The 27,115-nt window shown below is 36.3% G+C and overlaps 1 protein-coding gene across 1 annotated transcript in view; it reads right to left on the bottom strand.

Annotated features, from left to right (window-relative positions):
• The window catches only part of LOC129753846 (uncharacterized), a 234,011-nt gene that overhangs the window by 168,441 nt on the left and 38,455 nt on the right, over window positions 1-27,115 (bottom strand). Inside the window, exons 4-5 of the mRNA XM_055749694.1 lie at window positions 24,078-24,191; window positions 10,911-11,114 (exon numbers count right to left, since the gene is read on the bottom strand). Of these exons, the coding sequence (XP_055605669.1) occupies window positions 10,911-11,114; window positions 24,078-24,191 (318 nt within the window). The remainder of the gene's footprint in view (window positions 1-10,910; window positions 11,115-24,077; window positions 24,192-27,115) is intronic.

Genomic DNA, 27,115 nt, shown 5'->3' with positions numbered 1-27,115 from the left:
ACTAACTTAAGGGCCGTTGAACTACTGTGAAGCAAATGGACTGAAGTTTGGAATGGGGTCTTCCGGCCAAGGAATGAAACTAAGCCCCTAAAGTATTGCTTCTGGAGCATATTCACATTCTTGGACCACCCTACTTAAAAAGTTATCAATTATTTCCAGGGACCCCAGGCTCTCCAACTTATTTTTGTTTTTATTCGAAGCAAAAAAAGAAACTGTTCTATCAACAAAACGCACGGCACCCTCCCAAATAAACTAATTCAATCAATCGATTGACATTATTAAATACTCCAAATTTGTGTAGAACGGCAGGAAAGAAATATCAAGTAATGAATGATGAAACAACTATTTGGCGTTACCTACTTTTCTAACATAGTTGCTCTATACTGGACAAATCTTTAGTATATGATGAAAATGCTTCTCATAATTGCTCTTTCAATTCTTGGAATGTTCTTACCAAAAGACCACATCATTCCCCGAGAAGGCCGTTCAATTTTGTTGAAATGTTCGTCTAGTCCAGGGGTCGGGGAACTTTTTGAATCATTACCCCAAAACATTTTTATTTAAGTTGATATTACCCCATGACGAAGAGCAAAAAAAACGTATCCGTAAATACTGAGCGAGCTCTCAAAGCGTGTTATTTAATGCCTCAGGGAGAGATATTCACTTCTGCATTTACCGCTAAATTCTTTACTTTCGAAATAAAACCAACAAATTCATAAAATTGCAAAATGAAAATATACACTTTTCACTCCCAAAATATTCACTGTTACCCTCAAGAATATCACTTTTACCCCATTTGGGGTAATTTACCCCGGTTCCCCGACCGCTGGTCTAGTCACTATGTGTAGCACTCATTAGATAAGCGATAGCTATTTGTCACTTTATACTTCTCATATTTCCAAACCGGGAAAGTACTCATTTCTCAATGAGTATTTTGATACTCTTACCCAGAATATCTGGCAACACTGTTGTGTTACCACGACCCCATTTGCGTAGTCTCGCTTAGCCGTGTTATGATGTAAACATTTGTACCGCGTTTATCATCATCACTTGTCATCAGCAATCATTGTTCCAATGTTCTTCGATTGCGGTATTGAACACAAAAAGAGTGGAGTGTTTTGGTTCTGCACTGCGTTTCAGAAATCGTCTGCAGTCAGATCGTTCCAATCCGCAAATCCTTTGGATCCAGAGGATCCGAAACTGAGCCGATGAGTTTCAACTAATTTACTTACAAATATTTTACTTGATGAAAAAGTTTTGGTAAAAATCGTTCATCGTTGGTTGGTGAAACCCTCCTTTGCTTCACCTCTGTACACAGTTTAAAAGTCTTCGGACTCCCCGTGTCGATGTAGCTGCTGTTGCTGCCATCAATTGACAATTATATTCAGATGTTTCCCTCTATCCGCGGGATAACCGTAGCACAGCCGACTCTTTGAAAGCAACCCTCAGCATCCAGAGTGGGGAGTTTGCTACGTTCAAGGAGCAGAAGGAGAAGAATAAGCAGAATCCACCAAAGAGACAAATAGTCGAAAGACTGACTGGATGACGATGATGGAATCCAACCGCGGCTGATTTGTTGTCTAGAGGTAGGTATAATATTGAAAAGACGAAAAACCGGGGTGACGGAACATCACCATCAGAAAGCAGTCCGCTGCCGCCAAGTGTAAAGCCGAGGGCAGTAAAAAGCTTTTAACCGCTATCAAAATTCAATTTTGCGTCCTTCCTTCCCTTGTCGTTCCAGGTCGTTTTTCCTCTCGCTCAAGACGCTTCGATTAGTGCCAGAAGTGGCAGCAACCTCGAGGATAGGAACGGCGTGATTCGATTTTCCGGAAGACATGTCTTGCCTATGGCTTGACTTGGCCCGGACTCCATACTTAGTTGTAGACATTTTGCCATCATCCCAGAGACAGAGAGAGAGCGAGGTCTTTGTAAACGATAAAATAATTCGAAGTCGTTGAACCGCGAATGCCTCAACCTTTTAAGGGCAAAAATGTTAGCGCTAGCGCGCTAGTTAAATGGCACTTAACGATGCCAGTAACTAAGTTTTCTTTTGTTCTTGTGAAAACTCCAATACTCGCTCGATCAATTTCCACATACTGCTCGTTGAAAGGTTGCGGTTTTTCGGAAATAATAAAATTTTGTCGTCATCAGCAAACTTTATGGAGCAAAACCATCAGCCTGAGATGAGAAACCCGCGATTCTCGTTTATCGCTTTGATGTGATTGGTGCTCCGACAGTGGAAATAGTAGAAGGTAGCAGTTGAGAGGATTCTGGAAGCAACTGAATTTTGTTGGACTTTAGAGGTTTCATTTACCGAAAAATTTGGATTTCAAGCTATCAATTTGTTTCCGTAAAACTTAAGTACATTTTATTGTTTTAAAAAATCAATACAAAATTCATTTCAAAACTGTCCTATCGATTTCATAATCAGGTGTGTAGGCGCGGAATGGTATTTCGGTGAGAGAAATGAAAATATTAATGGTTTAGTATCCCTCCCTCCCTTCAGTGAAGAGATAAAAAGAAAGAGGGGTCTCCCATACCATTTTGTACACAAGAAAAGAACCAAAGTTCCTATGATGGTTTGAAGCTCTTTAATTTTTCCATTGAAGTGAGACAGGGGAAGTGAATTATTAGTCATAAAAATGTAAAAAAAGTAGGTACCTTTTAAAATAATCCAACTTCATGTTACCCATGATTTCCAACAAGCTGTGGGTTGCATTTAGAAAGAGCAATAAAACCGATGATAATTGGCAGATTAACATTTTTTCGTTTTAAACGTTGAGTTCCATGCCGATGCAATTTTGTAGGCTCAAAAAAATTTAATTAATTCAACAACATACTACAGGTAAACAAGAAATGTGAAATACTTATGAAGGGCGATGACGATAACGATTTAGATTGTAATCTTTACACAATTCCGAGATATTGAGTATGCCTACGCTAACCAAAACTCGCTATATCTTACTTGTTCCTACATTTTATTGATGCTCGTAAGAAAAAGACAATTGACAGATGCCCAAAATTTTTCAACAGGGCGAAATTGAGGGCGGTTGGGTGGGTTGATGTCCTTTTCGCCAAAATCCACCCGTTGTGCCGATACCACGGTAGTACCTTTTTGCTGTAGTGGCAGCTTGCCAAATCTGGCGAAAACTTAACTGATCCTATGTGAGATCTAATGTACGAAAAAAAAAACGTTTTTCAGGCATTTCTCCTTGTACATTTCGGAGTCCATGGTCTTATTTTTCACAATAACCTGGGTTTTTCGTCCGCAGCTGCAAATACTTTGCCAGATCAAACACTTTCTTTCAAACTTATCGGCATAACGAATTTGAACTTGGCGGGGACATCACCCCGACCAGTGGCTTGTAAGACTTTTGGCCAGGAAGCCGCCCAAAATCCATCTTCACGTACGTTTCGTCATCCATGAGGATGCATCCGTCGTACTTCGTTAGAACCTTGTTCTATAACTTCCGGGCCAGAGGTGCAAAGAGATCCCTACATGTAGCATGCAGCGCACGACTTTTAGCCGACTCTAACAGCCCGCCGTCAGCCACGAAAGAATCGTCTAGCAAAGTTGCAAACTGATTCTTTCTGCCTTATGTGCAGAACGTCGAACGTGTCTGCAAGTAAAAGTCAGCCGCGCGGTAAAATCCTTTGACTGCACGTTCCGAAAATTACAAACAATTCTCCGAAGTTAGGAACAGTTGCAAACTTGCAAGCCCGAAGATAAAATCCCTTGAGCCGAACAGAAAGAATCATTTCCGAAGATAGCTACAGTCTGCAAGTTGCTTGCATGCAGCGGGATGGTGCGATGTACGTTTTCAAACTTGCAAGTTACAGAACGGTGGACCCGTTCTTGTGTGGTTGGATTCGTTCCACTAACCTAAGACCGACCGAACCGAATCCATGGAGGAAGAAAGTGATAGGCCGAGGTGCCGTCGACTATCCATTCAGTTGCCGTTCAGCCATCGAAGCGTGCGTGCGTAGCGTATGTACATGGCTATCCGCATAACGCGCGGCATGCCGTACAACAAGAGCAAGGACATGATGGAGTTGTTGTTGTTGGTGCCTTCGTGTTCGTTTCGTTTTCTTCTAAGACGGATTCGAAAGGAAGTGGTGCCCAACTGTTATTTTAGTTTTCAATTATCATACCAGGGTGATTGATATAAATCATCAAAGCTAATACAAGCAAATTAGTTTTGATTATAACTTTGTCATCTTACCAGTTATTTATGAACACAAAGTTGTTAAATAAAACTGATCCAAACTATGTTGAAAAATCATCTATGATGTTTTAAAACAGTGCTGCGTTAAAATTCTTTGAAGTTTCGTCCCTAAAACTTCTTTGAAGTTACGTCCCGAAAATTCAATCGATTTTCCGAAGGCAGGATCACTTGATTAGTAGGATCACAGATTAAATTGTGTAAATTTCAAATTTAGAATTCAGTTTCATTTGCTTAGACATGTATAAGAATCACGTCATCTTTACCAAGTAATCTTGGGAGTCATGTCTTCTTCTGTGGTCTGCAACACTCATTTGGTTTTTTACAGAAAGTTTGTACAGCTCAGTTCAAAACTCAATAGAAATTCAGTGCTTGTTCGTCGTCATTCCAACCTTGAACTCAAAAACTCCACACTCTGTTTGATTCAAATCTTCTATCTATGGTTTTGAATGATTTTGGCGTACTGAACTCGAATATTTGGTGAGATTTTGTCTATCGCATCCAGTTTTACTGATAAGGCTTTTAAAAAACAGTTCTATGATAAATCAATCATTGACTATATATTATGTTTTACTTCTTTGCTGAAGACTGTAAAGCGTTTTAAGTTATACTTTGAAAAATATCTATGATTCATTTTGGTACAAATTTTCATCAGAATTTCGTTTCAACAGAAGGAAAAAACCAACAAAATTTCTTTGACTTCAAAGCCAAAATTACTTGCAATCTTCGTAGAAACTTTAATTTTAAAAATCTTACTCTACAGTTGTATATATTTCAGATATTACGAAACTGCTTATAAAAAGCTGGACGTTTCACGGTTAAACATATCACGCTTTCGACCATAAAATTTGGGCACCACTTCCTTTCGAATCCGTCTTAGAAGGAAACGAAACGAGCACGAAGGCACCAACAACTTCGGCCTATCACTTTCTTCCTCCGTGGATTCGGTTCGGTCGGTCTTAGCTTAGGTTAGTGGAACGAATCCATCCGCACAAGAACGAGTCCACCGTTCTGTAACTTGCAACTTGCAAGTTTGCAAACGTACATCGCCGCGCTGCAAGTCTGCAAGCAAGCAACTTGCAGACTGTAGCTATCTTCGGAAATGATTCTTTCTGTTCGGCTCAAGGGATTTTATCTTCGGGCTTGCAAGTTTGCAACTGTTCCTAACTTCGGAGAATCGTTTGTAATTTTCGGAACGTGCAGTCATCGCGCGGTTGACTTTTACTTGCAGACACGTTCGACGTTCTGCACGTAAGGGGAAAAGAATCAGTTTGCAACTTTGCAAGATGATTCTTTCGTGGCTGACGTCGGGCTGTAAGAATCGGCACTGCATGTAGCGTAAAGGGATCTCTTTGCACCTCTGTTCCGGGCCCGTCCTTTGGCTTCTACATTCTTCTTCAATGTCCGGTTTGGTTGCTTCTGCCTCGATAAGATCGAATTCCTTCGCGCAGACGAATCCTTCTGACGGTGCACCGGTCGGCATTGAATTTCTTGACGATGTTTGACCTTGATTGTTCTCAACAGCTTCAAATGCAGTTTCCGATCCTTAGGTCCACTATAATACTTGGTATGAACCTGCCGATCGATAGTATGCATCTCACGGAAACGTTTGAGAACGCTGCATACGGTCGATTTGACCATCTTTACAGATTTCGCGATTTTTGAGGAAACATTTCCGAACAAAGTACCGTAAACTGAGGGAACTTTGATCACTTTTTTCATTCATTTTTGAATATTTTGGAAGGAGTGCCTCTGGAGACTCAGTAGAGGGTGGGCAAACAAGGCTTTCTTTTCTGGCTAGCTCGATCTTGAGCAGGAAAATTGCTGATCGCGGACTCTTCGGCGTAATTAAACACACTATCTCTGAAAAATTAGAGTTTTTATGTTTTTTATTCACCTGGTGTTTTGGTGTGTCGTGTGCTTCGTTGAGCCGGCCTTCGCTGCTGATGATGGTTCTCCTTCAGAATTCTACGGGTAATTGGGATGATGTGGCTAGGCAACTGTCGAGAATTGGCGGTAACTCTGCCAATTCCTCGTCAGCTCCTCTGGCTGGAACGGATGTTGGATTCCGTTCAGCCTACCGATTGCGCGCGGAATGTAACCGACTGGGCACCTGTTCGTCTGGTTCCAATGGTAGTACCAGATGAAGATCTCGAAGATTCGACAAAGTCCCAGAATGCATGGACCAGACTAGACTTTTGGGTAGATGGAAAGTGATTATGAGTTTCTATGAGGGCTACCGAGATTTCTTTTGAAAGAGATAATCGAGCATTTACTGCAATTTAGCGGCAGGTAGTTTTTGTCGCACCAGCCAGCAAAAAAGTTGAACTGCCATTGCAGGAAATCTATTTTGGATTAACCATTGATGGTGTGATACAGTTTCAAATCATCGGCATAAGCCAGTTTTGGGCCATCGAGAAACGAGGGAACATCATTAAAATATATAACAAAAATTATTGGTCCTAAATGGCTTCCTTGCGGCACTCCTGAAGAACCGAGAAACTGACTCGAAAAGGATACACCGGTATGAACGAACAACTTTCGTCCCGTTCAATAACTTCGAAACCACTCCAGTAAAGATCCACAGAAGCCCAAGTGACCTAGCTTTGCGAGAGCAATCTCGTGGTTCACTACATCAAATGCAGCAGACAAATCTGTATAAATAGCATCGGTTTGGATCTTCCTGGCATAGCTTTCTTGTAGAAAAGATGTGAACGTCAGTTAATTTGTGGTAGTTGATCGTTTGGGCATGAAACCGTGCTGATCGTTTGAAAAGTGGTGCTTGCAGAATGAAAAAAAAAATGGAATCCCACACAAGCTCAAACAGTTTTGCAAAAGCACACAGAGCTGAGGTACCATGGTAATTGTTAAAATCTTTCTTATCTCCCTTTTTGTAAACAGGAAACATATACGCTTCTTTCCACAAAGCGGGGAAGATTGCGCCGTGCAGCGATGCTTGAAAGATATGCCTGAGAGGTGTTAGTAGATGAGGCATAAATCGTTTCAAAAAAGTAGCTGGTATTCCATCCGGGCCCTTAGAAGTAGAGTTTTTGAGTTTGGCAGCAACCTTTTAAGATAGTTACATCGTTGACGAGAATACCATTTAGCGAAGAGCCTAGATGTGAGACATTACTTACAGCCTTGGTCAGTTGTTCTGCAGAAATGGACCCGCTCGTACAAATTCTCGAAAATTTCTCAGCGAACAAACTACAGATTCCAGGGTCAGCTAGCAATATTGCCGTCCAGGTCCATGTGGGACGGAAGTCCGGATTCTTTTCGCTGGTTTTTCGATTTACTTCCAGAACTACTTTGAACTGCTCTTGAACTTTCGTTGTAATCGGTTCAGATATGTTAGGTAGCAACGTTTGCTGGCTTCCTTATAAGCAGAGCTCAGTTTGCGGTATTCCTCTTTCGTGTTGAGGCACTTGTACCAATTGTAGTTTCGGAGAGCGCACTTTTTAGCCGTTTACTGTCGCCGCAGTTCTCTAGTAAACCAGGGAGTTCGTAGGTACCATGAACGCTGCGTTCTAGCACATGGCGATCGATAGTGTAGTTAAGAAAATTCGAAAATTTTTCGGCCGCTGCGTTAGGATTAGAGAAATTTAGTTCATCTTCCCAATTGATAAATTCCAGAACGAGGGAGATAGCTACAAAGTCAGCATTCTTGAAATCATGATAGAAGGATCTTGTTTTCTCTGCGGGAGCAAATATCCTGGCAACATCGAGTGAGATCACTAAGGTGGGGTGATGTGTGACAGGCTTAACAAGGGGAACAGGAGCTAAATCGATTGCTGGATTTCTAAGCCCTTCGTTGACAAAGCAAAGGTCGAGCAAATGACCGATTTCATATTGTTGATTTGACATAGAGCCGCTGTACTTAAGCTATCTAAGAAGATGTTGGGGGATGCCGAAAACGAAGAACTTATGGGATCCGGAAACAGAAAGCCACTTCGCGAAGAACACCATTTCAAACCGGGCAAGTTGAAATCACCAATAATGAGTATGCCATATTCGAGAGAGCACATAGAGCTAACTTTGGTGAGGCAGCGTGAGAAAGATTCAGCTAACACCAGGTCTCCGGAACGATTGGGAGGCACGTACACTACGCAAAAGTAAAGTTCCCGGTCACCGAGATCGATGCGGGCCCAGAAAAGTTCAAAATCTTCCTAGGAGTTGTCTTCAATTAGTATAGATGGGAGTTCAGATTTCACGGCAAGAAACACTACACCTCCGGTTGACTTTCTGCTGTTCAATGGACTACGATCGCATCGGAAGACTGCATAGTCCGGACTGTTAATCTGACTGGAAAGTATGCGGTCGTTCAGTCATGTTTCAGTGAAGGCGATGATGTGATAGCTGGAGCACGATGTAGCAAGTAGCCGACATTCTGATAGAAGAAACTGATGGAATTAGACGATTCGGGTGCAAGACGAGAACGACGATCACTGGAAAAACTGAATCCATCACGCGGAGAAAAACAGTCAATAACAGCATACTTGCCTGAAAGTGCAAGCTGGGGAACTCCTTCGCCACAGATGAACTCAGGGCCGGGACGACTGTTGACGCAGGCAGGACAATGGCTTCGAATGATGTTTTTCTTCATTTATACAGTAGCATATAAGCTTTTTCATCATTTTTTAGATGAAAAATTTACAAAAACGACTTTAGTTTTTAAAAACAGAAGGATTAATGGAATCAGCGTGAAAATTGTTATTTTTAATAATTAACATTTAAGGCTTTATGGTAAACTGGCCTGGGCAATCTGATGAAACTACAGCTTATCGTTTTTCCACTGGCATGCGCTTTTGGAAAACTTTAACTAACTTCTCACAAATTTTGACTTAAATCTATCATATCAAAATCAGGGCAGAGTTCCCACAAGACCACGTGTTTGAGGCTCAAATTTTGAATACTCTTAACTTTTGAGAAAACGAAAATATCAAAACAAAATGCCATTCTTTTTATTTGCTGACTTCCAAATTACGATATTGTGTAATTATAACAAATTTTGTCCTTTTTCGAGTTTATAAGGTGCACCCAAATTCGACTCGAAAAAAATAATCTGCCGCCATGTTTGCCGCGATATCAGTAAAAAAAATTGAAATTCGTTGCCTACCTGAAGGGGTCTTACATAAAAGGCAATCTAAAAGTGTATTTTGAAAAGCAAAATTTTCGATAAGTTTAGCATTATGAATGACTTTTTGTCAAAGTATGGTTAATTTTCATCAACACGATGAACATGTAACTAAACATTTTATTTTTCAATCATTACATTCCTTATAATCATTCTTTCATTTTTTACCATTCTTTCGGTATGGTGCGTTCTGTCCACTAGTTTTGGCGTTCTACCTTGGTTTGTTTTCTGGCTGTTTCAGTTTTTTTATGAAAATATTATCAAAATCGTGTTTTTATCATAATTTTCTTTCTGAAAATACGTAAATCTGATCCTTAAATCGTCGTAAACTTTCAATTTGGTTCTTAGATGATTGGTATTGCTGTAAATAGCGATTATGCTTTACTGGTGCGTCTTGTACAGTTTTCCCCAACATCACGACTTCAGAGAGGCCTTCAATAAACGCGGATGACGCGCCAATCATTTCGCTGCTAACTTGGCAACCAAAAATATATATAAAACCAACCACTCTTCGACAAATATTGCAAGTATGAATCTGTCTTAGTGTTTTTCTTCTTCGTAATCAGTCGGACATCGTCCTCTAGATGGGCAACATCGAGCCCGAAAGCGGTCGACAAAATGGTAATTTCAGTTCCTTTTTTCCGTGAGTGAGAACGTAAAGTGTCGTGTCCTGTAATACTTTGTGTGTTATTTGGGTAGCATCAAATCAACATGGGCAAAAAGCATCTTATGTAGAAATAAGTGGCGCTAGTGATCTTTCGCATATCACTTTATGTATATTTAAATTCGTATCCAGAACTCAAAATACACATTACCTAATAGAACACAAAAAACTTAATTAACTTTTTCCTATGTGCACAAGTTTAAAAAAAAAACTGATATTGAATTATTTCGGAGTGCTGATTCCAAATATGTATTTTTTCTATCAACTCTTGTTTTCGGTATACCCTCCGAAAAAAGGTAAAAATTCAACAACAAAAAATTTTACACTTTTTTATCCAGATTGTAAAATATTACAAAAGTGTAGGAAATAAGTATTAAATTTTATTTATCACTTTCCCGAAGACCTTGAGTAAATTTAACTTCTGGGTGAAAGAAATAAAATTATTCATTTTGTTATTTTTTCCCCTTTACGGGAATTTTGAAACCGTTGTAGCCCAAAATGAAAATGGATTTTTCCAAAACTTAAGTCGAAGCGCCTTGCAGTTATAGTAGATAGATACAAATTCAATGTATCAAATAATAAACTTAAAAAATCTCATTTTTATGATGCCAGAAATAGATCCTAGATCCAACTCTAGAATCCTGCCTGATAAGCGTACTGTGTAAGGCGCCCAGAATGCCTCTGTTTCCTCCGAAAAATGTCTTATTTTGTTCATTAAAGTCATTCTACATTCTACATACTACTCTATTCTGTCTGCGAATCCCCGGGTTCAATGAAATCGGTTATCCTTTCCGAAACTGACTGGTAAAGTCAAGTACCCAGACAAACAAATAAGGTAAAATAAAAAATAGTAGGTAAAAGTTGGGATGAAGGTAAAAAAGCTACTCACGGTTCATGTCGAGCGTGACCGCGGCCGAAATCGGCACGGTCACGTTGTTGTTGCTGGCGGTGCACGTGAACACTGCCTTCAGGTGTTTCCGCTCCAGCCGGCTCAGGATCAGAGTGTTTTTAACCCGCCGATCCGACAGGACCGTGGCCGAATGGTTCACGATTTCGTTGTCGTACCACCAGTTGACTGTCGGCGTTGGGCGTCCTGCAAGGATACAAACGAATGAATGAATGAGTGGGCCGCTGCCGGTGAGGTGAATGAATTGGGGAACGAGTTGAAAAATGTAAATAAATAAACATAACAACATTGAATTTGCTCGGCTCGACTTGGCCCTGGTCGATGATGCTGTGTCGTAGTCGGTGGTTTATTGAAATTGAAAACAATCGATGATTTGATTACCCCATCATCATCGTCGTTGTTGTCGTTTTGCATTCCCAATGCTGCGGAACGATTGCGGCATGGCACCTGTCTGAGTCTGAGGCCGTCGTCGGGGGCGTCGATGATGATTCCAATCAGCATCGCTTAATGTGATAAAGGGGGGATTGATTGATTGAATTATTTCATCACAAACAGATAAATCCCCCTGTTGCACTATCTGCAGTTGGCAAACGGGCAATTATGATTAAAATGCAGTTCGGAATGGTTTAAAATGCACCAATAAATTAAGCGGCTAATGCCATTCGAAAATTTTTCGGGTCTTGTTTACATGCGATTGTTTACCGATTTAGAGAAGGATTTAACCTCGATCAGCGGTAAAATGGAAATTAAATGCAGAGTTCATAAATCGACAATGACGCAACGATTGGTAAATAAACTTCTTTTGGCACTACATACATATATGTAATTGTTGTTTCTAACGTGATTGGACTTTAAAAACCAGCGATAAAATTTAAAATGATAATTAAAATGTTCTGTATCTCGCTCAAATGCAAAATAAATAAATGAATCACACAAATAATCGAGTATTTTGAACACAGTTTAAAAAAAAACATCAAGAAAGCGAAACCACATTAGGTATGGGAAAATAGTTTGTAATGAAACATGATTTAATGAATATTTGAGATTCTTTTTCTGCCACTAAAGGAAAAAAAGGGGGGTCTACCATACAATATTTTTCGTAGTACGCAAGAACTGATAAAGCAAATGACACCAACATTGGCACGGGATAGTGTTTTAAACAAGTAAATATTTCTGATGATTTGAGACCTCTTCCATTGGTGGGATAGGAAGAAGAAAGGAGGTCACCTATATCCCTTCCAGTTGGCGAAAAGAGAAGGAAGTCACCCATTATTGTTATTTTTTTATAACTCCAGAATTTATTGAAGAAATTTAACCAGATGCAGTCGAATTTGTTAACAACAAATGATTTTTTGAAGTTTTGTGACCTTGTCTTTTTCCGTAAGAGAAATTGGGAAAGGGATTGGAACCTTATAGAATTTATTTCAAAGATTCGAGAATTTATTGGGAAAAGGACACCAAATTCGGCATGAGAGCGTGTTACTGTTTATACTAAGGTTCGATTTCAAATTGACAACCATAAATCCGGGCAATACTGGGCAAATTTTGTCAAAACTAAAAAAATTCCTCAACAAAAATCAAGAAAAAAAATTAAAAAAATATTTTTTGCATCAAAACTTATCGATAGATTTTGGACCGTATTTTAGGCTTCCAAAACACCTTTCATGATTATTTTTATAAGACTTGCTCGAAATATTTCACTCTGGAGGTGTTTGTTGTGTTTTTTTTTGTTTAATTTGGCAAATAAAGTGAATAAATCTGGGCAAAATCCTGGGCGTAAATATTTGTAGATACATTAAGTGCAAACATTGTGAAAAAGAAAACGCGAATAGCTTTTATTAAATTTGAAATCTTCATAAAAACCTTATCATAATTTCTAAAATCACTGTTAATGAAAAAAATCAAAGATAAATAGAAGAATGGTTTAAATTCATTTCATTAGACGCTTGAAATGTGCTTTACAAAATTAGAATAATTACTTTCTAGATGACGATTCTGAATCAGTTGACGATCAGATCTCGTTGAAGTAAGACCTGTTTACGATACAGTGCTAAGATCAGATAACCTTGAACACAGTGTATTGTTTTCAAACCACATGTTAGCAATGGCCGACCAACTAGTGAAAAATACCATAGCTATCCAGTTTCCGGATGGTGCTCCCAGCCCATCGTTGGTCGAAATGGTAACGTTTTTGAAGAATTTGGATGCAGATATTTCAACCATGGAATCATTCTATAAAATAGCGGAAGAGAAATCGTTACTCATCAAATTCAAGACGAATGATGCCTTGAAGAACGCACTAGCCCAAAATGCAGAGCAGCTTGAATTTTTTTACTCGAACGGAAAATCAGTAAGTGTAACGGTTGCAGTGGCCGGGTGTGTTACAAAATATGTAAGAATTTATGATTTACCTCCGGAAATCACGGATTAAAATATCACAGCTGTTTTAAGCAAGTATGGAACTGTCAAAAGAACGATCAGGGAAAAATTTCCTATTCAACTAGAATTAGATCTATATACCGGAGTGAGAGGGGTGTATATTGAGGTAAAAAAAGATATTCCAGATTTTCTATTCTTTTTGAACAGAAAAGGCAGAATATATTATGACGGCCTCCAGCAAAAATGCTTCCACTGCAAACAAGAAGGTCATCTCAAGGCCAATTGCCCTCGAAGAAAAGAACTTAAACAAGACGGAAGAACACTTAACCTACACCCTGCTCCCTCAGCTAGAACTGCTAGCAGTGTTGAGCAGCATGGAGATATGAGTTACTCAGCAGTAGTTCAAGGACAAACGTTCAACTCTCAAACTTATATAGGGAAAAAGGAAAGCTAATTCGCCGAAGTTCTTAAAGGATTCGCTGAACGAGAACAAATGGACATCGAAGAAGCCAAAACGCAGAGTGCAAGTAAGCGGCATCGATCTCCGGCCCTGGAATCTGCGACTGACGCTACTGACGAGGATGGTTTCATTCAGAAAAGTACAAGGCGAACCAGAAAAGCAAAAAAAGGGAGCATTGGAAATTGTATTTTCAAAACCGAAATCGAAAGCAGCTGATGCTTCTCGTTCACTTAGCAAATAAAGAAACTTGAAGATTGAAAGTGAAATATCAGTTTTAGATACTAAGTTTTATTGTGATTAATTTTATTTTTAATTGAGTTAATAAAGATTTTAATGGAAAAAAAAAAATCAACAAACATTCGAAATCTAAAATCAGTTTTCATATTCTCATATACACAATTAACTGTCTTTAATTTTACTAAAATCATAATTTGAAATCAAGTTTGTCGAAATTGTCAAATGGTTCAAATTTAGAAAAAAAAATTAGAGTCAAAATCAATAACTCAAAACCAGATGATTTGGTAAACTAAAATTAAATGTTTCAATTTTAAAAAGATAAAAGGAAAACAAGAAGATTGGTCATAAAAATAATCAGACTGACAAAATAAAATTTTCCCGGATATTGCTCGAAGTTTTGGTCGACAAACTTGAAATCAAATGTCTGGATTTTGCCAGGTGCTTTGATTAAATAGCCAGGATTTGTACGCCTTGGAGAAGTACTGAAAAATTCTGGAAACCTTTGTTCAAAACTTCGTTTAAATTTACTGAATCCAAGCAATAGAAAAGAAAGTTGCCGAAATCAGAGAAAAATTCGTAATTTCACAGAATGTTCATCAGAGAACCTGTGGCATAGAGCAAAGAACTTTGGTTTTATTCTAGGCTTGCCAAAAAAGCGAGACATTTCACGAAAAAAGCGGGACATTTAAGAAAGTCTTAAAAAATAAATATTTATAATTTATTAATCTTTAATAAGGGTAGAACAAATATCAATTTCTTCTTTTGTCACACCCCCCCCCCCTTCGAAATTTTCCAAATCTCGAAGGGGGGAAATAAATATAGTTTGCAGTATTTTAAGTAAATTTCCAATAAAAATTGAAATACCAGAAAGATTACAAGACCCAGAAACAAAATTTTGGAAGATGGAAGTAAATTCACATTTTGTATTCTTGATTTTATTATAAATAATTATAAAATTATAAAATTATAAAATCTTCCATTTATAGGTTTTATGCAATACTATAGTATGCAATTTGGTTGTAAACAAGCTTTCGTGCAATTTATTAAAATTTATTTGTTTTTCGAATTATTTTTATTGACCCCCCCCCCCCCCTCGTGACAAAAGAAAGATTTGAAATTTGTTCCGGCCTTATTTGAAAGCAACATTAAAAATATTTCCTTCATACATAAGCTGAACGTGCTCCAAGAACGCTAAAACAGAACTAGAATCTTACTGTAATGCTTAGAACTTCAGAGTTATTCAGTATTGTCTTATATTGGCTACTAGCTGACCCGTTGTGCTTTGCTACACCTTCCGAAAATAAATGTAATTTGTAAAAATTTATTCAAATTTTGATTTTAGAGAGCATTTTTTTAAATCAAACCTCATCATACTTCAGAACCAACAACTTTGAAATGAGAGCTGCAGCTGCAGTTCTGAATTGCAATTCAAAGATGGTATATATTATTTACTGAAACTTGATCTCTAAACTCGTTTTTCAAGATCTGAAATGTGTACTCTGTACCCAAAAAAAACCTTTTAAAATATGGTCCCTTCTTTGAAAAGCCTTTATCTTAAATTTTCATGGGAGCTCCCCCATCTTTTCCAATTTTGTCCCCCACTGCTTGAAGAAGGTAGGCAAATTTAACCGGCTTGAGTTTACATAAATTACTAATGGAAAGAAAAAGATTCGCATGTTGGAATTTATTGCAAATTGTACTTTATGGAGATAAAATTTTGAAAACCGATGAATAGCGTGAATTGAGACAGTTTTTTGAGTATATTCCTAATATTCTGTATTATGAGCACTTCCAGCTCCTGATATGGGGTATTTTTTGGAATTGAAAAATTAAGCTTTAGAAATTTGAAAAAAAAAAACGATGTAAATGAATTTTGATAACCATTTTCAAACAGCTTTTTTCACCATCCTCGCCTACGCAGCAGTTTGAATATCTATCCTTTTTGCACCAAAATTATGTTAAAAAAATGTTTCGCCATATGCAAAACTCGTGGACATGAGACATTATAGCTTGAAATTTTCCCAAACAGCACTTATCATGGTAATAAAAAATATATTAAATAAGTTATGTATCAAATACAGTGGAAATTTCTTTTTTTTAAATAAATTTACTACGGAAAAAAATATAAATATTTTAAAAAAAATCAGTTGCATCACTAAATAAGTTCTCAGCTTTTTTTATTTTCTCTTTGAAAGTCAAATATTCAAAAATGTTGGCAAAAACCATTTTCTAAGTTTAAATTTTTTCCGTATATTGGAGCAAGTGTCAATGCAAAGCTTATTTACAGATGCGTCAGAGTAATGGTTTTAAAATAGATTTAATACGTATTCCTGTTTTTTTTTGTTCTATCAAGTATCACTGATATATCTGCAGTATTCCTGCAGTATAAATGTATATTTGTAACTCCACTTCTAACGAATGCTTTTTAAAGGGAATGACCTTCATTTACAAAGACATTTAGGAACTTTCAATATCCGCTTCAGTTTCAACATTCGGAATACCCCTTCTGGTATTTCCAACATATTGAATCTAATGTTCCTTGAATGAAAAGTCGAATGCTACCTACATTAACACGAACTAAATATGGAAGTATTTTTGCAAATCTTTCAATTGGTTTAAGTTTTGATTCGATTGATAAAATACCAATCCGTGTCACATCTAGGCGTCATTTATTACCACGTGCAATTTAGCGAGAATAAAACACATCTAGGTTGCATATCGCCCCCACGTGCATAAGAAACATAGGTACTTGGTTGAAAACAGGCGCCTGATTGTTAAATTTTTCCAGCGAGAAATGAACAGTATGCTTTAGTTACTATCCACTTGCGACGACGTTTGCTTGACCATAGAGACGAAAAACAAACCCCTTAAATAAAAGAAAATCTCTAAAAATGGATGCCATGACTTTTCAATTTCAGATTTTGGAAAAAAAATGTATATGTTTTTTTCAATCGGCAAAATGTCAATCTGGGTCTCATCTAGGCGTCATTCATAACCATGTGCTGTACAAATGAGCTAGGAATCAAGTAGAAAAAAATCACATCAAGGCTTCATATCGCCACCCTTTGCATTGAAAATATTCTTGGTTGAGAAAAACGCGCCAAAATATTCCCACTGATCAGTATGCTATGCCATGGTTACTATCCTTTTGCGACGTCGGCTCGTGACGCCTCGTCCATAGAGACGAAAAACAAACCGCCCAAAGGAAGAAAAAGTTTTGAGAAAATGGATGTCATGACTTTAATTTGTTTCTAAAAACTACAAATTTTGTATGGAAGGCCCCCCTCCCTTAAGTCGGATGGAATTTTGACTATTACAGAAACCATCCCAGGCCTCAAAAACCCTCAGATGCCAATTTTGACGATGATCCGTTCAGTAGTTTCCGAGTCTATAGGGAACAGACAGACAGACAAACATTCATTTTTATATATATAGATTAAAAATTTTGCTTCATTTGAGAAAACCCCGTATTTGGAAGATTTTCTGTTCTGAACCAATGAATTCAAATTGAGACTTAAGTTTAATTTTTTCCAGTGTAAGGCAGTAAAATTAAGTTAAAGTTAGTTTTAGATTTCTAAATTCAGATTGATACAATTTGATAAGATTAGTAATTTTTCATGACTTAGCTTAGGTTAGTGTAAAATAGATCCAATTTTTTGTGTAAATTTTCAATCGCTATTGAAAAAATAGCGTCACAAAAACCACCACTGATTTTTGGGTAAATTTTTCTCCAAAATACAGAAGTTTTTTCGGCCACCTTGATCGAAAGATTCCCTTTCAATCTGATGGCTTTGATTCAGTAGAATTATCCAACCAATTCAATCTTCCAGATTTTGATTGGTTTTTCCAGAATTTTGAACTTTCCTTAGACATTTTTTTGGATGTCCAGATCTCCAGACTTTTGACTTTTCTGCCAGACGTTTCCAGACTTTTGTGTTTAGACATCAAATTTTGTACCTAACATTAAACATTCAATTTTTTTATTCTAAAATGCTAGGAAACGCTTTAAATAAGTTATTAAATGTAACGGATGAGATGGATTTAAAACAAGGAATTAAGCATAGCACGTAATACTACCGATACTACAACAATGGCATTGATAATGTATAGAATATTCGATCATACTCTCAAGTAATGATCAAAAAAATAAGGTTAACACCTATAAAGTTCGGCACCTAGAATTTTCATGACATTTTTTTTTTTTTTCTAAAATTCAAAATTTTTCTGAAAAATAGTTGGCATTTTTGCTCGCAATTAGAGTGGTTTAAAGCAATTGGATTTTTTCCATTCGAATTTCACATCTCGGACTGTATGTAAGTAAATGGAATAAAATTAAAGAAACTTATTCTAATGTTGACAAGTTTATAAGCAGAAGTACAAAATGGTTTTTTAAGAACGTAATGGTAATAAAATGATGTGAAACTTATTCTCAAGTATGCATCCCAGGTGCCATATAGGTGCCCGTAAATTCAGTTGGCAAGAGTTTTGGAAAAATTGGTTTGACTTTTGTCCGAACTTTTTAATTTATGAAATACCGAAACTAAAAAACAAACTCAAATTTTAACACTTCACTTTTAATTTTAGTTTTATTCAATTCTTTTTTTTTTGTTTAAAGTTTAAGTTTAAAAAATGCGGTTGAAATGCTACTGGTATTCTTCCATGGAAAACTCATAAAACCTGGATTTTGCACGGAATTGTTCAATTTTTATCCGAAAAATTAAAAAAAGGCGTTAGGAATTGCCTGGTTTGATACGTACTGAACGAATCTGGCTTACAGTTGGTAGTATATTCAAGTTTAATTTCTGAGTGATTCGTTCATGCCTCCCTTAACTTTTGTTTTTTACTTTATAACACAGATTTCTTAAGATTTCATTTTCTGGTTTCTATAACTGTAATGTGGTATTAACAATGTTAATAATTCACTCTTGGGAGCTCCCTTAACCGGGCATCACTGCCCCTCCCTCCTGACTTTATCCTTGAGTAGGGAGACCAGTAGAGCAAAGAAGATCACCCATTCAAGTTTTTGTTTACTTTAAAGTTTATCGACGAAATGGATTGAAAGGTAAATATAGATAATTTGACAAGTTAGGTTATTTTGATACGAAAAACGTTTCTATGACAGGTCGAACACCTCCCTTCATTGGAAAGGGAAAAAAAATCCATGTTATTAAAATGTACATTTTAGTTCAACTAATGACTTTATGAAGCAAATCAAATAAGTCCTTATTTTAGATTTAACCCTAATCCGCTCTTGAGTGTCGATACTTATGACATTATTGGAATGTTGGCGGCTTGTAACTTTATTCGCTTGCATCTAAATAAAACAATTTTTTCGGGGGCCTTTAGAAAATTCTTGAAATCTTTAATTATGATTTTTTTTGTGGATCGCCCTTAGAGCACAGGAAAAAACTCCCTTATCAAATCTGAATATCAATTTGACACTTCTCGGTTAAAATACTTACATATGTATATCCCCCTTGTTTCCAAACCAATATTTATAATATAGTTTTGGAAACTTCGTCGTATAACTCCTTTCTGGTGAACATAAATAATCGCAAATATGATTTATCGCAAAAATTTCACAATAATTAAATTGAAATCCAGTTAAAAGTGTTATAAAATCTGAAAAATTGCAAATTGACAAAAAGTTCAAACCTACCTTTGAAAATTCTTAAGAAAATTCTGTGTTTCGTATTTTGAAAATTTAACGATGCATAAATGCTCTAAATAACATCCACTTTTCAATCCGTTTTTTTTCAAAATTAATCTTGTATTACTCAAACAATTTTGACGGTTCATTGATTCAAAAATACGGGTTTACACACCTTTTTTACATTTTATGTGGTCATCATCTTAAAAAAAATCAAAAATACATTCTTATGTGCAACGTATAGGGTTTCCAAAACTATAAACTTTGCAAAAATCGGTTGAAAAACGAAAAATTTATATTGTTTTAAGTCAGTTGTCAAATTATTACTCCAGGAAACGGGTACAAATTTCAGGAACGGATGAGGATTAAAACAATAATTTTATGGAAATTTTAAATGAAAATTTAAAAAATCAATTAAAAGCATTGATAATAACCATCTTTGTATTGCATTTCGAATCTTATGATGTAGCTTCCTTTCGGAAAAAGTTGCATGCGAGGTATTTTTAAATTGAATGGAATATCCCAAGCAACCAAAAGTCTCATATCTCATAGTTTGAATTTCGCTGAACAAAGGTTCCAAAGGGAATTGGTACCGAATTTTCTCGAATGTGAACATGAAAGTTACAAAAGGTTCCTCAAATAGCCTTCTATGGATATGAAGTTCCAAAAAGTTCCTCAAATAGCTATTTTTGTGACATGTCAATCGCATCCACACAGTATAAAAGTAACAAATTAGGTTTCAAATAGCCTTCTGTGAACTTCAAGATCCAAGAAGCTCCTCAAATAACCTGCTGTGAACTTCAAGTTCCAAGAAGTTTCTCAAATAGCCTTTTTTGTGACATGTGAATCGCATCCACACAGTATAAAAGTTACAAATTTGGTCTCAAATAGCCTTCTGTGAACTTCAAGTTCCAAGAAGTTCCTCAAATAGCCTTCTATGATCTTCAAGTTCCATAAAGTTCCTCGAACAGCCTTGTCTATAGAAATCGCATTTCTAGGTTTATGCCTGAAATATTGTACCTCGCGTAACTATTGATCCCATCGATAGAACTTTCTAAAAACTTCAGACTTGCTAGCTTTATATTTCAACAATCACTCTGCCAAATTTCAATGAAAAATGTAGCGTAGTTTCTGAGATATTGCAGTTTGAATAGTGATAGTCCAAAAAGTCCGATTTTCGTAGAATTCCTGTCTTTCAGGCCACACAAATTCCAGAAAGCTCAATTTTTGGGGTTTAATAGTGTGATAATTGATAGCATTACAGTAAAAAGTTATAGAAGTTCAAAGTCGAAGTGACGGTGCGTGTGCTTTCATTGTCTATACAATTATTAACGGTACTGTAGTTACCACGAATTTGTCACACATAGAAAGTCAGTTGAAGCAGTTCATTAATTAAATATCAAGTTAAACTCAAGAATTTGTATAATTTTGTGCTTAACAGTTATAAACATGGAATTCCATTTTTTTTAACCGATATTATTATAACCGATGATTGATTTATATGCCGTTTCGTAATGTTTCTTAGTAATAATCAACATGAGTCTTTGCTGCTGGCCGCTGGCTGCTCTTGCGGGTATTCTAGGAAGCTTATAACCACTTCGAATTTTAGCTGCCGGCAAGGCAACATCTAGGCGTGGCGTCGTGGCAGCGTGTTTGGCTATCATCTCGGAGGATCGGGTTCAAATCTGGTACCAGGACAAATTTTTCCCATTAGGTTGTTTGATTGCTTGAGTAAGCGAATCAAATAATTGTGTAGCAGAACTGGCGTGCGTGCTGGCATGTATCGCTCAAAGTTAAAAACAAAGCAATTAAATAAGATCAATTGGGGGAGGTGATGGGAGGAATAAAGATGGACCCCGAGAAACCGGCAGCACCACATGGGCTGGTGATGACCAAAAATAAGAGAGGAGAGGAGAATTATTTTTTGTTTTTGCTGATTAAACGTTTACTTGTGGGCTGAATAGAAGGCCGTTCAAATCTGTAATGGAACTTCAAAGTTTCAATAAGAACTTAAATTTTGGGCTGAATAAAACGAACTTCAGCTCATTGATTATGCTGATTAAGCTGTGTACGACCTTTTTAATGAGACTTTTTTGCTTGGGATGTTTCACAACTACATGAAAATTTAAATAATTATCTCAAATTTCATTTACATCTGAAAAGTGTAGAAAATCACCCTGGGTCAGCATGTTTGGGATAAATCGGCAACTCTTTGATTTCATCAACATTATACTGAAGACCAGTCCCTAATTTATATACCGTGATAAAATCAGCTAAACATAATATATTTTTTTTTAAAGATTCAAACAAAAAATGAAATACTGGAACTGGATCTGATACTGAACAATGGGGCTTGTTCTGCGACTCGAGTGACGTGACTCACGAAATTTCATATCGTTTTGATAGCTTGAATAGCCTCAATAGCCTCGATATTTTCGTTGAGATGAGCTTTTATGGGTCTTCAAAGCTCATCAATACACAAATTTCTTTCCTAGAGCATTTTCTGGAGTCAGGACCAAGAAGTGAAATATCATGAGTCACGTCACTCGAGTCGCAGAATAAGCTCAGCAAGAAAAATCTGTGGTGGGATCGAAGCATTTCATCAACATGCACTCAAGTCTAAAATTTCAACACCTATCAAGCTTTTTTATAACTGTGCACTTATGCCTGACTATGAGGTTGGCCCTAAAATCGCACTATGTCTGGAATTCTGAGGATTTAACCTTCAAATGAGAGCTAAAGCTGTCAGAAACAACCTTTTTTTGTGGAGGTGATCCTAGCCAATTTTCTAGAATATTAATAAAGGTCATGGTTCCCAATCGTAAACATTTTTCAAAGTTTTTATGGATACAAACTTAAAATGGATCTTAAAATAAAAAGTCGAAAAACTTTGCGTGGTTCGTTCTAGTGATTCAAAAATCGATTAAATATAAAAAAATTTGTTATCATTTGTTTTGTTCTTAGATTACTCTTAACCTATCCACATCTTAATTCAAAGCAATTCACCTTTAAATTCTTCGATCATGCCACCTCTAATTAGTATCATAAATATTACAACGAATAAAATCTTAGAACAAAATATATTTCTTCATTAAACGAAACATTGACTGATTATGCTGGAACTTACTTTAAAAATTAATTTTAGTTTTAAAAAAATTGAAAAAAAAACTTTTAAGCTACAAATTCAATTAGGAAAATTTCAAGCTCGAAGATTACTGCAAAAGTCCGACATTGATGTATTGATATTGATTTAACCTTTTCTAAACTAGAAACATCTACCTACTCAATTCAAATTTAATAATTCCAATCGAGACATGTAATATGGATATCAATCAATCATTAATGAACATTATACGATATATCGAATTACAACATAATGTACTCATTCATCACGAACCAACGGTCTATCAACTTGCAACTGTTAATCCGTGATGAATGTAGCCAGTTACATCGTAAAAATGTAGGAATCAAATTAGATTATCAAAGTGCTTTGAGAATTGTTTTACATCAGCAGTCCGTTTTGAACCATTTGTAATAATCAAATAAGGCTTATTGTTCTTGTTTATGTTTGTTAACGGAATCAATAATTAATGGGTGAATGCGTTTTGAATTTCAATTGTCTATAAAACTCTTGATTGATTTTAAAATTTACCATGGCTCGCCTTACTCGTCACAATTTGAATCATTTTTGACTGACATGTGAGTTTAACGCATTTTGCCACCCAGACGATGGAAAAAGTTTAAACTATATCTGTAGGGTTGTATTTTTCAAATTCTTGAAAACCTTTTTTTCCTAAATGAATAAAATGATTTGAAACGCAAATTTCATTCATATTCATTCTATAACGATAATTGCGATCAAAATATTTTCCTATCTGATTGCATTGGCACAAAACGAAAGCACATAAAGGAGAACATTAATTAGGATATCACTGCACTAATTGAGTTAGATTCAATTAATTAAAACCATTTCAGCTGGATACATTTATGCAGATTATCGATTCATGAAATGAAAGCAAAAACATTATTATAAAAAAAAACAAACATTAAAAACAGCTGACCGTAACCACATACGCTCTCAAATGAGTTCAAGCGTTTGAAGTTGTGGCCTTCGCCATCATTGGAAACAATCGCAATAATTTGTAATTGATTTTTGTTTTTACGTGATTCTCTCGTTTCGAGAATTTGAAGCAAAAATCCGCAACCACTGCAACCGCGTGGCATTTTGATTAACGGATTCAGGGGAAAAAAAAACGCACCAAATCAAAAGCAGTTGACCATTTTGGTTAGCCATTTTTTCCCATTTCAACATTCAACCGGACCACATAACGACGACACTTCAGCTGAGTTGATTTGGGATTGGGGCGAACACAATTTTTAACAGTCTTTTGATCATGCATGGAAAACGATTAATGAAACTTACCTCCACTGGCAACACAGGTGAAATTGACTGATGCTCCCTCGTTGTAAGGGCCCAGGACAAAATCCCGAATCCCTTGGCCACTGGAATCCACTATCAGCAACTTTTCCGGGGGAGCTGGAAAAAAAATAAGTTTAAATTATTAGATATAACAGTTATTGGATAAAATTTATATGATAAAAAAGGTCCCTAATAAAAAAAAAAGAAAAAAAAATTGTCAAAATTGTCAAAATTGTCAAAATTGTCAAAATTGTCAAAATTGTCAAAATTGTCAAAATTGTCAAAATTGTCAAAATTGTCAAAATTGTCAAAATTGTCAAAATTGTCAAAATTGTCAAAATTGTCAAAATTGTCAAAATTGTCAAAATTGTCAAAATTGTCAAAATTGTCAAAATTGTCAAAATTGTCAAAATTGTCAAAATTGTCAAAATTGTCAAAATTGTCAAAATTGTCAAAATCGTCAAAATTGTCAAAATTGTCAAAATTGTCAAAATTGTCAAAATTGTCAAAATTGTCAAAATTGTCAAAATTGTCAAAATTGTCAAAATTGTCAAAATTGTCAAAATTGTCAAAATTGTCAAAATTGTCAAAATTGTCAAAATTGTCTCAAAATTGTCAAAATTGTCAAAATTGTCAAAATTGTCAAAATTGTCAAAATTGTCAAAATTGTCAAAATTGTCAAAATTGTCAAAATTGTCAAAATTGTCAAAATTGTTAAAATTGTCAAAATTCTCAAAACTCTCAAAATGGTCAAAATTGTTAAAATTTTTAAAAATGTCACAATTGTCAAAATTTTTAAATCTGTCAAAATTTTCAAAATGTTCAAATTTTCAAATTTGCCTAAGTTGTCAAAATGGACAATTTTGTCAAAATTTGCAAAATGGTTTAAATTTATTTAAATTGAAAAAATTGTTTTTTCAATCCTAATTCATTATTGGTGCCAAAATTGATTTAACCTCATTGGGTATGTTTCTGTTCATGTTTGTTTACCGACACCTTAAACATTCCAAATAATTCTACCAACATACGGATTGCAATCATCCAGCGCTCTCGTCTAAGGGCCCAAGCAAAGGTTCATTTATCATGTCACCCGTGGCACGGTCGCCATGTATTCCGGAACAACACAAAAGCACTGGTTTTTGCAACGGTCTGCGGAACAGCTTCTCTAGCTCTTTCCCATTTCCGGCTTCCGGGAACAACGACTGTAATGCAGCCAGTTCCGTTCATTTGCACTTGGCTTGGCTTAAGCTCTGTGGCAATTGTTCGGAACAAAGATGGTCCCCCACTCTCTTGCACATTCTTTCTTGGAAGTGACATTTTTCGGGTTCTCTCAAACCAGCTAGCAGCAACCGTCAGACCCATAGAACATGGTCTGGCGATTTTCAGAGAAACAATTATTTGCGTTTGTTTCCGGTATTTAAACATCGCCTCTAAAAACAAGCAGTAGGTACCGGGGAACGGCGAATTTCTCCATACGTTTCTGTTTTGCAAGTCGGGAGAATCGAGAACGATTCTTTTCTGTTTCGTTTACTCCAATACTCGATACGTTATCCGAGCAGCAAAGCAGAGCCAAATTAAGGTTTGATTCACCATTTTATAAACGATAATGATAAACATAATCACAAAAATAAAAGAGAGAAATTTACAAATATTAAACGAAATCCCTCTCAGGAGATCGATCCTCCACCATTTTTAATTTGTTGGTGATTAATCTTAAGATATTTTGTTATTTTTATTGACTGAAGTTTCTTATTCCCAATTTTTATTTTCATTTTCAATCAGAGAATCTAAATCTTTACTTCAAATCAATCTTTACTTCAAATGAATATTGTTTTTTTTTTCAAATTATCATAATGTAAGAGCTGGATCTGAAAAAAACATGAAACAATGACCACGATGAAATTACCACACTATGAAACTGCTTAAACTTTTTAATCTTTGGGTAGAAATTAATGAAAATTTGGGTGGATTTAGTTTTCAGTACATTGTTTACATCCTGAAAAGCTCGTGCGTGATAAAATTTTGCGCATTCATCACGAAAACATGGATCTCTCGCATCGTTCCATCGCTAAACGTTGGGAATAGCGAATTCCACGGTGTCGCGAGTGATTAAGCGGTTCGAGGAACGATTGACCATCGATTGGAAGCCCAGTAGTGGATAAAAGTATTCCGTACAACACCAAAAATCACAACCATGTAGGTGGGACCTTCAACCGAAACCCGAATGCCTCCGTTCGGGATGTGGCTAAGAAGCTGCACCTAAGCCGAAGTTTTGTCCAGAAGGCCAAAACTAGAGGGTCCGGCAGTTGAACTGCTTCATTACTTCAACAGTTATTATTTCTTTGCACACGAAACAATATTTAACGACCCCTCGTCGCTTTGTTTACATGAAGTCTTAGCTATCATTGGATGTAAGTGTCACTTTTGTAATCAGGTGTTATCCGGAAAAATGGACCTCGAACAGAAACGTAGCGCTGTGGTTGCCTTGTTCCTAGCTGGCAAACGGCAGAAGGACATAGTTCGTGAGCTGTCCGATATAAGTGTGTGCAGAAGTTTTGTATACCGTACAGTTAAAATAAGCTTGCCAGATTGCCCGGTTTTATTCGGGTTTGCCCGGATATTTGATGCAAAATTTCAAGAAAGTCCGGTCCGGCCCGGTTGCCCGGATATTGTGAAAAAAGTCCGGATATTGCCCGGATTTTTCACAATGTTCATAAAGAAACCAAAAAAAATCAAAGTTTTTGAGTAAGTTTCGGCAAAATCGATTAACGGGAATGGAAATTTTCAACGGTTGTTTCAAATAATTTCGCTGATTTACTTTTATATACCTTTAAATATTTAAGTGTTTCAAAAAGTTTTTGGAAGTCTGCAAAATTACATTAATTAAATATTAATTTAATTTTTTTAACATTTTTTCTTTGCTTTTATATATATTAACACCTAAATTTTGCCCGGTTTTTGCCCGGTTTTTGCCGGTTTTTGCCCGGTTTTTGCCCGGTTTTTGCCCGGTTTTTGCCCGGTTTTTGGATTTGAAAAATTGA

The sequence above is a fragment of the Uranotaenia lowii genome, chromosome 3, assembly GCF_029784155.1.
Source record: "Uranotaenia lowii strain MFRU-FL chromosome 3, ASM2978415v1, whole genome shotgun sequence".
Taxonomy (NCBI): Eukaryota; Metazoa; Arthropoda; class Insecta; order Diptera; family Culicidae; genus Uranotaenia; species Uranotaenia lowii.
Note: the sequence above shows the minus strand (reverse complement) of the source record. Positions and strands in the feature narration are given on the sequence as shown.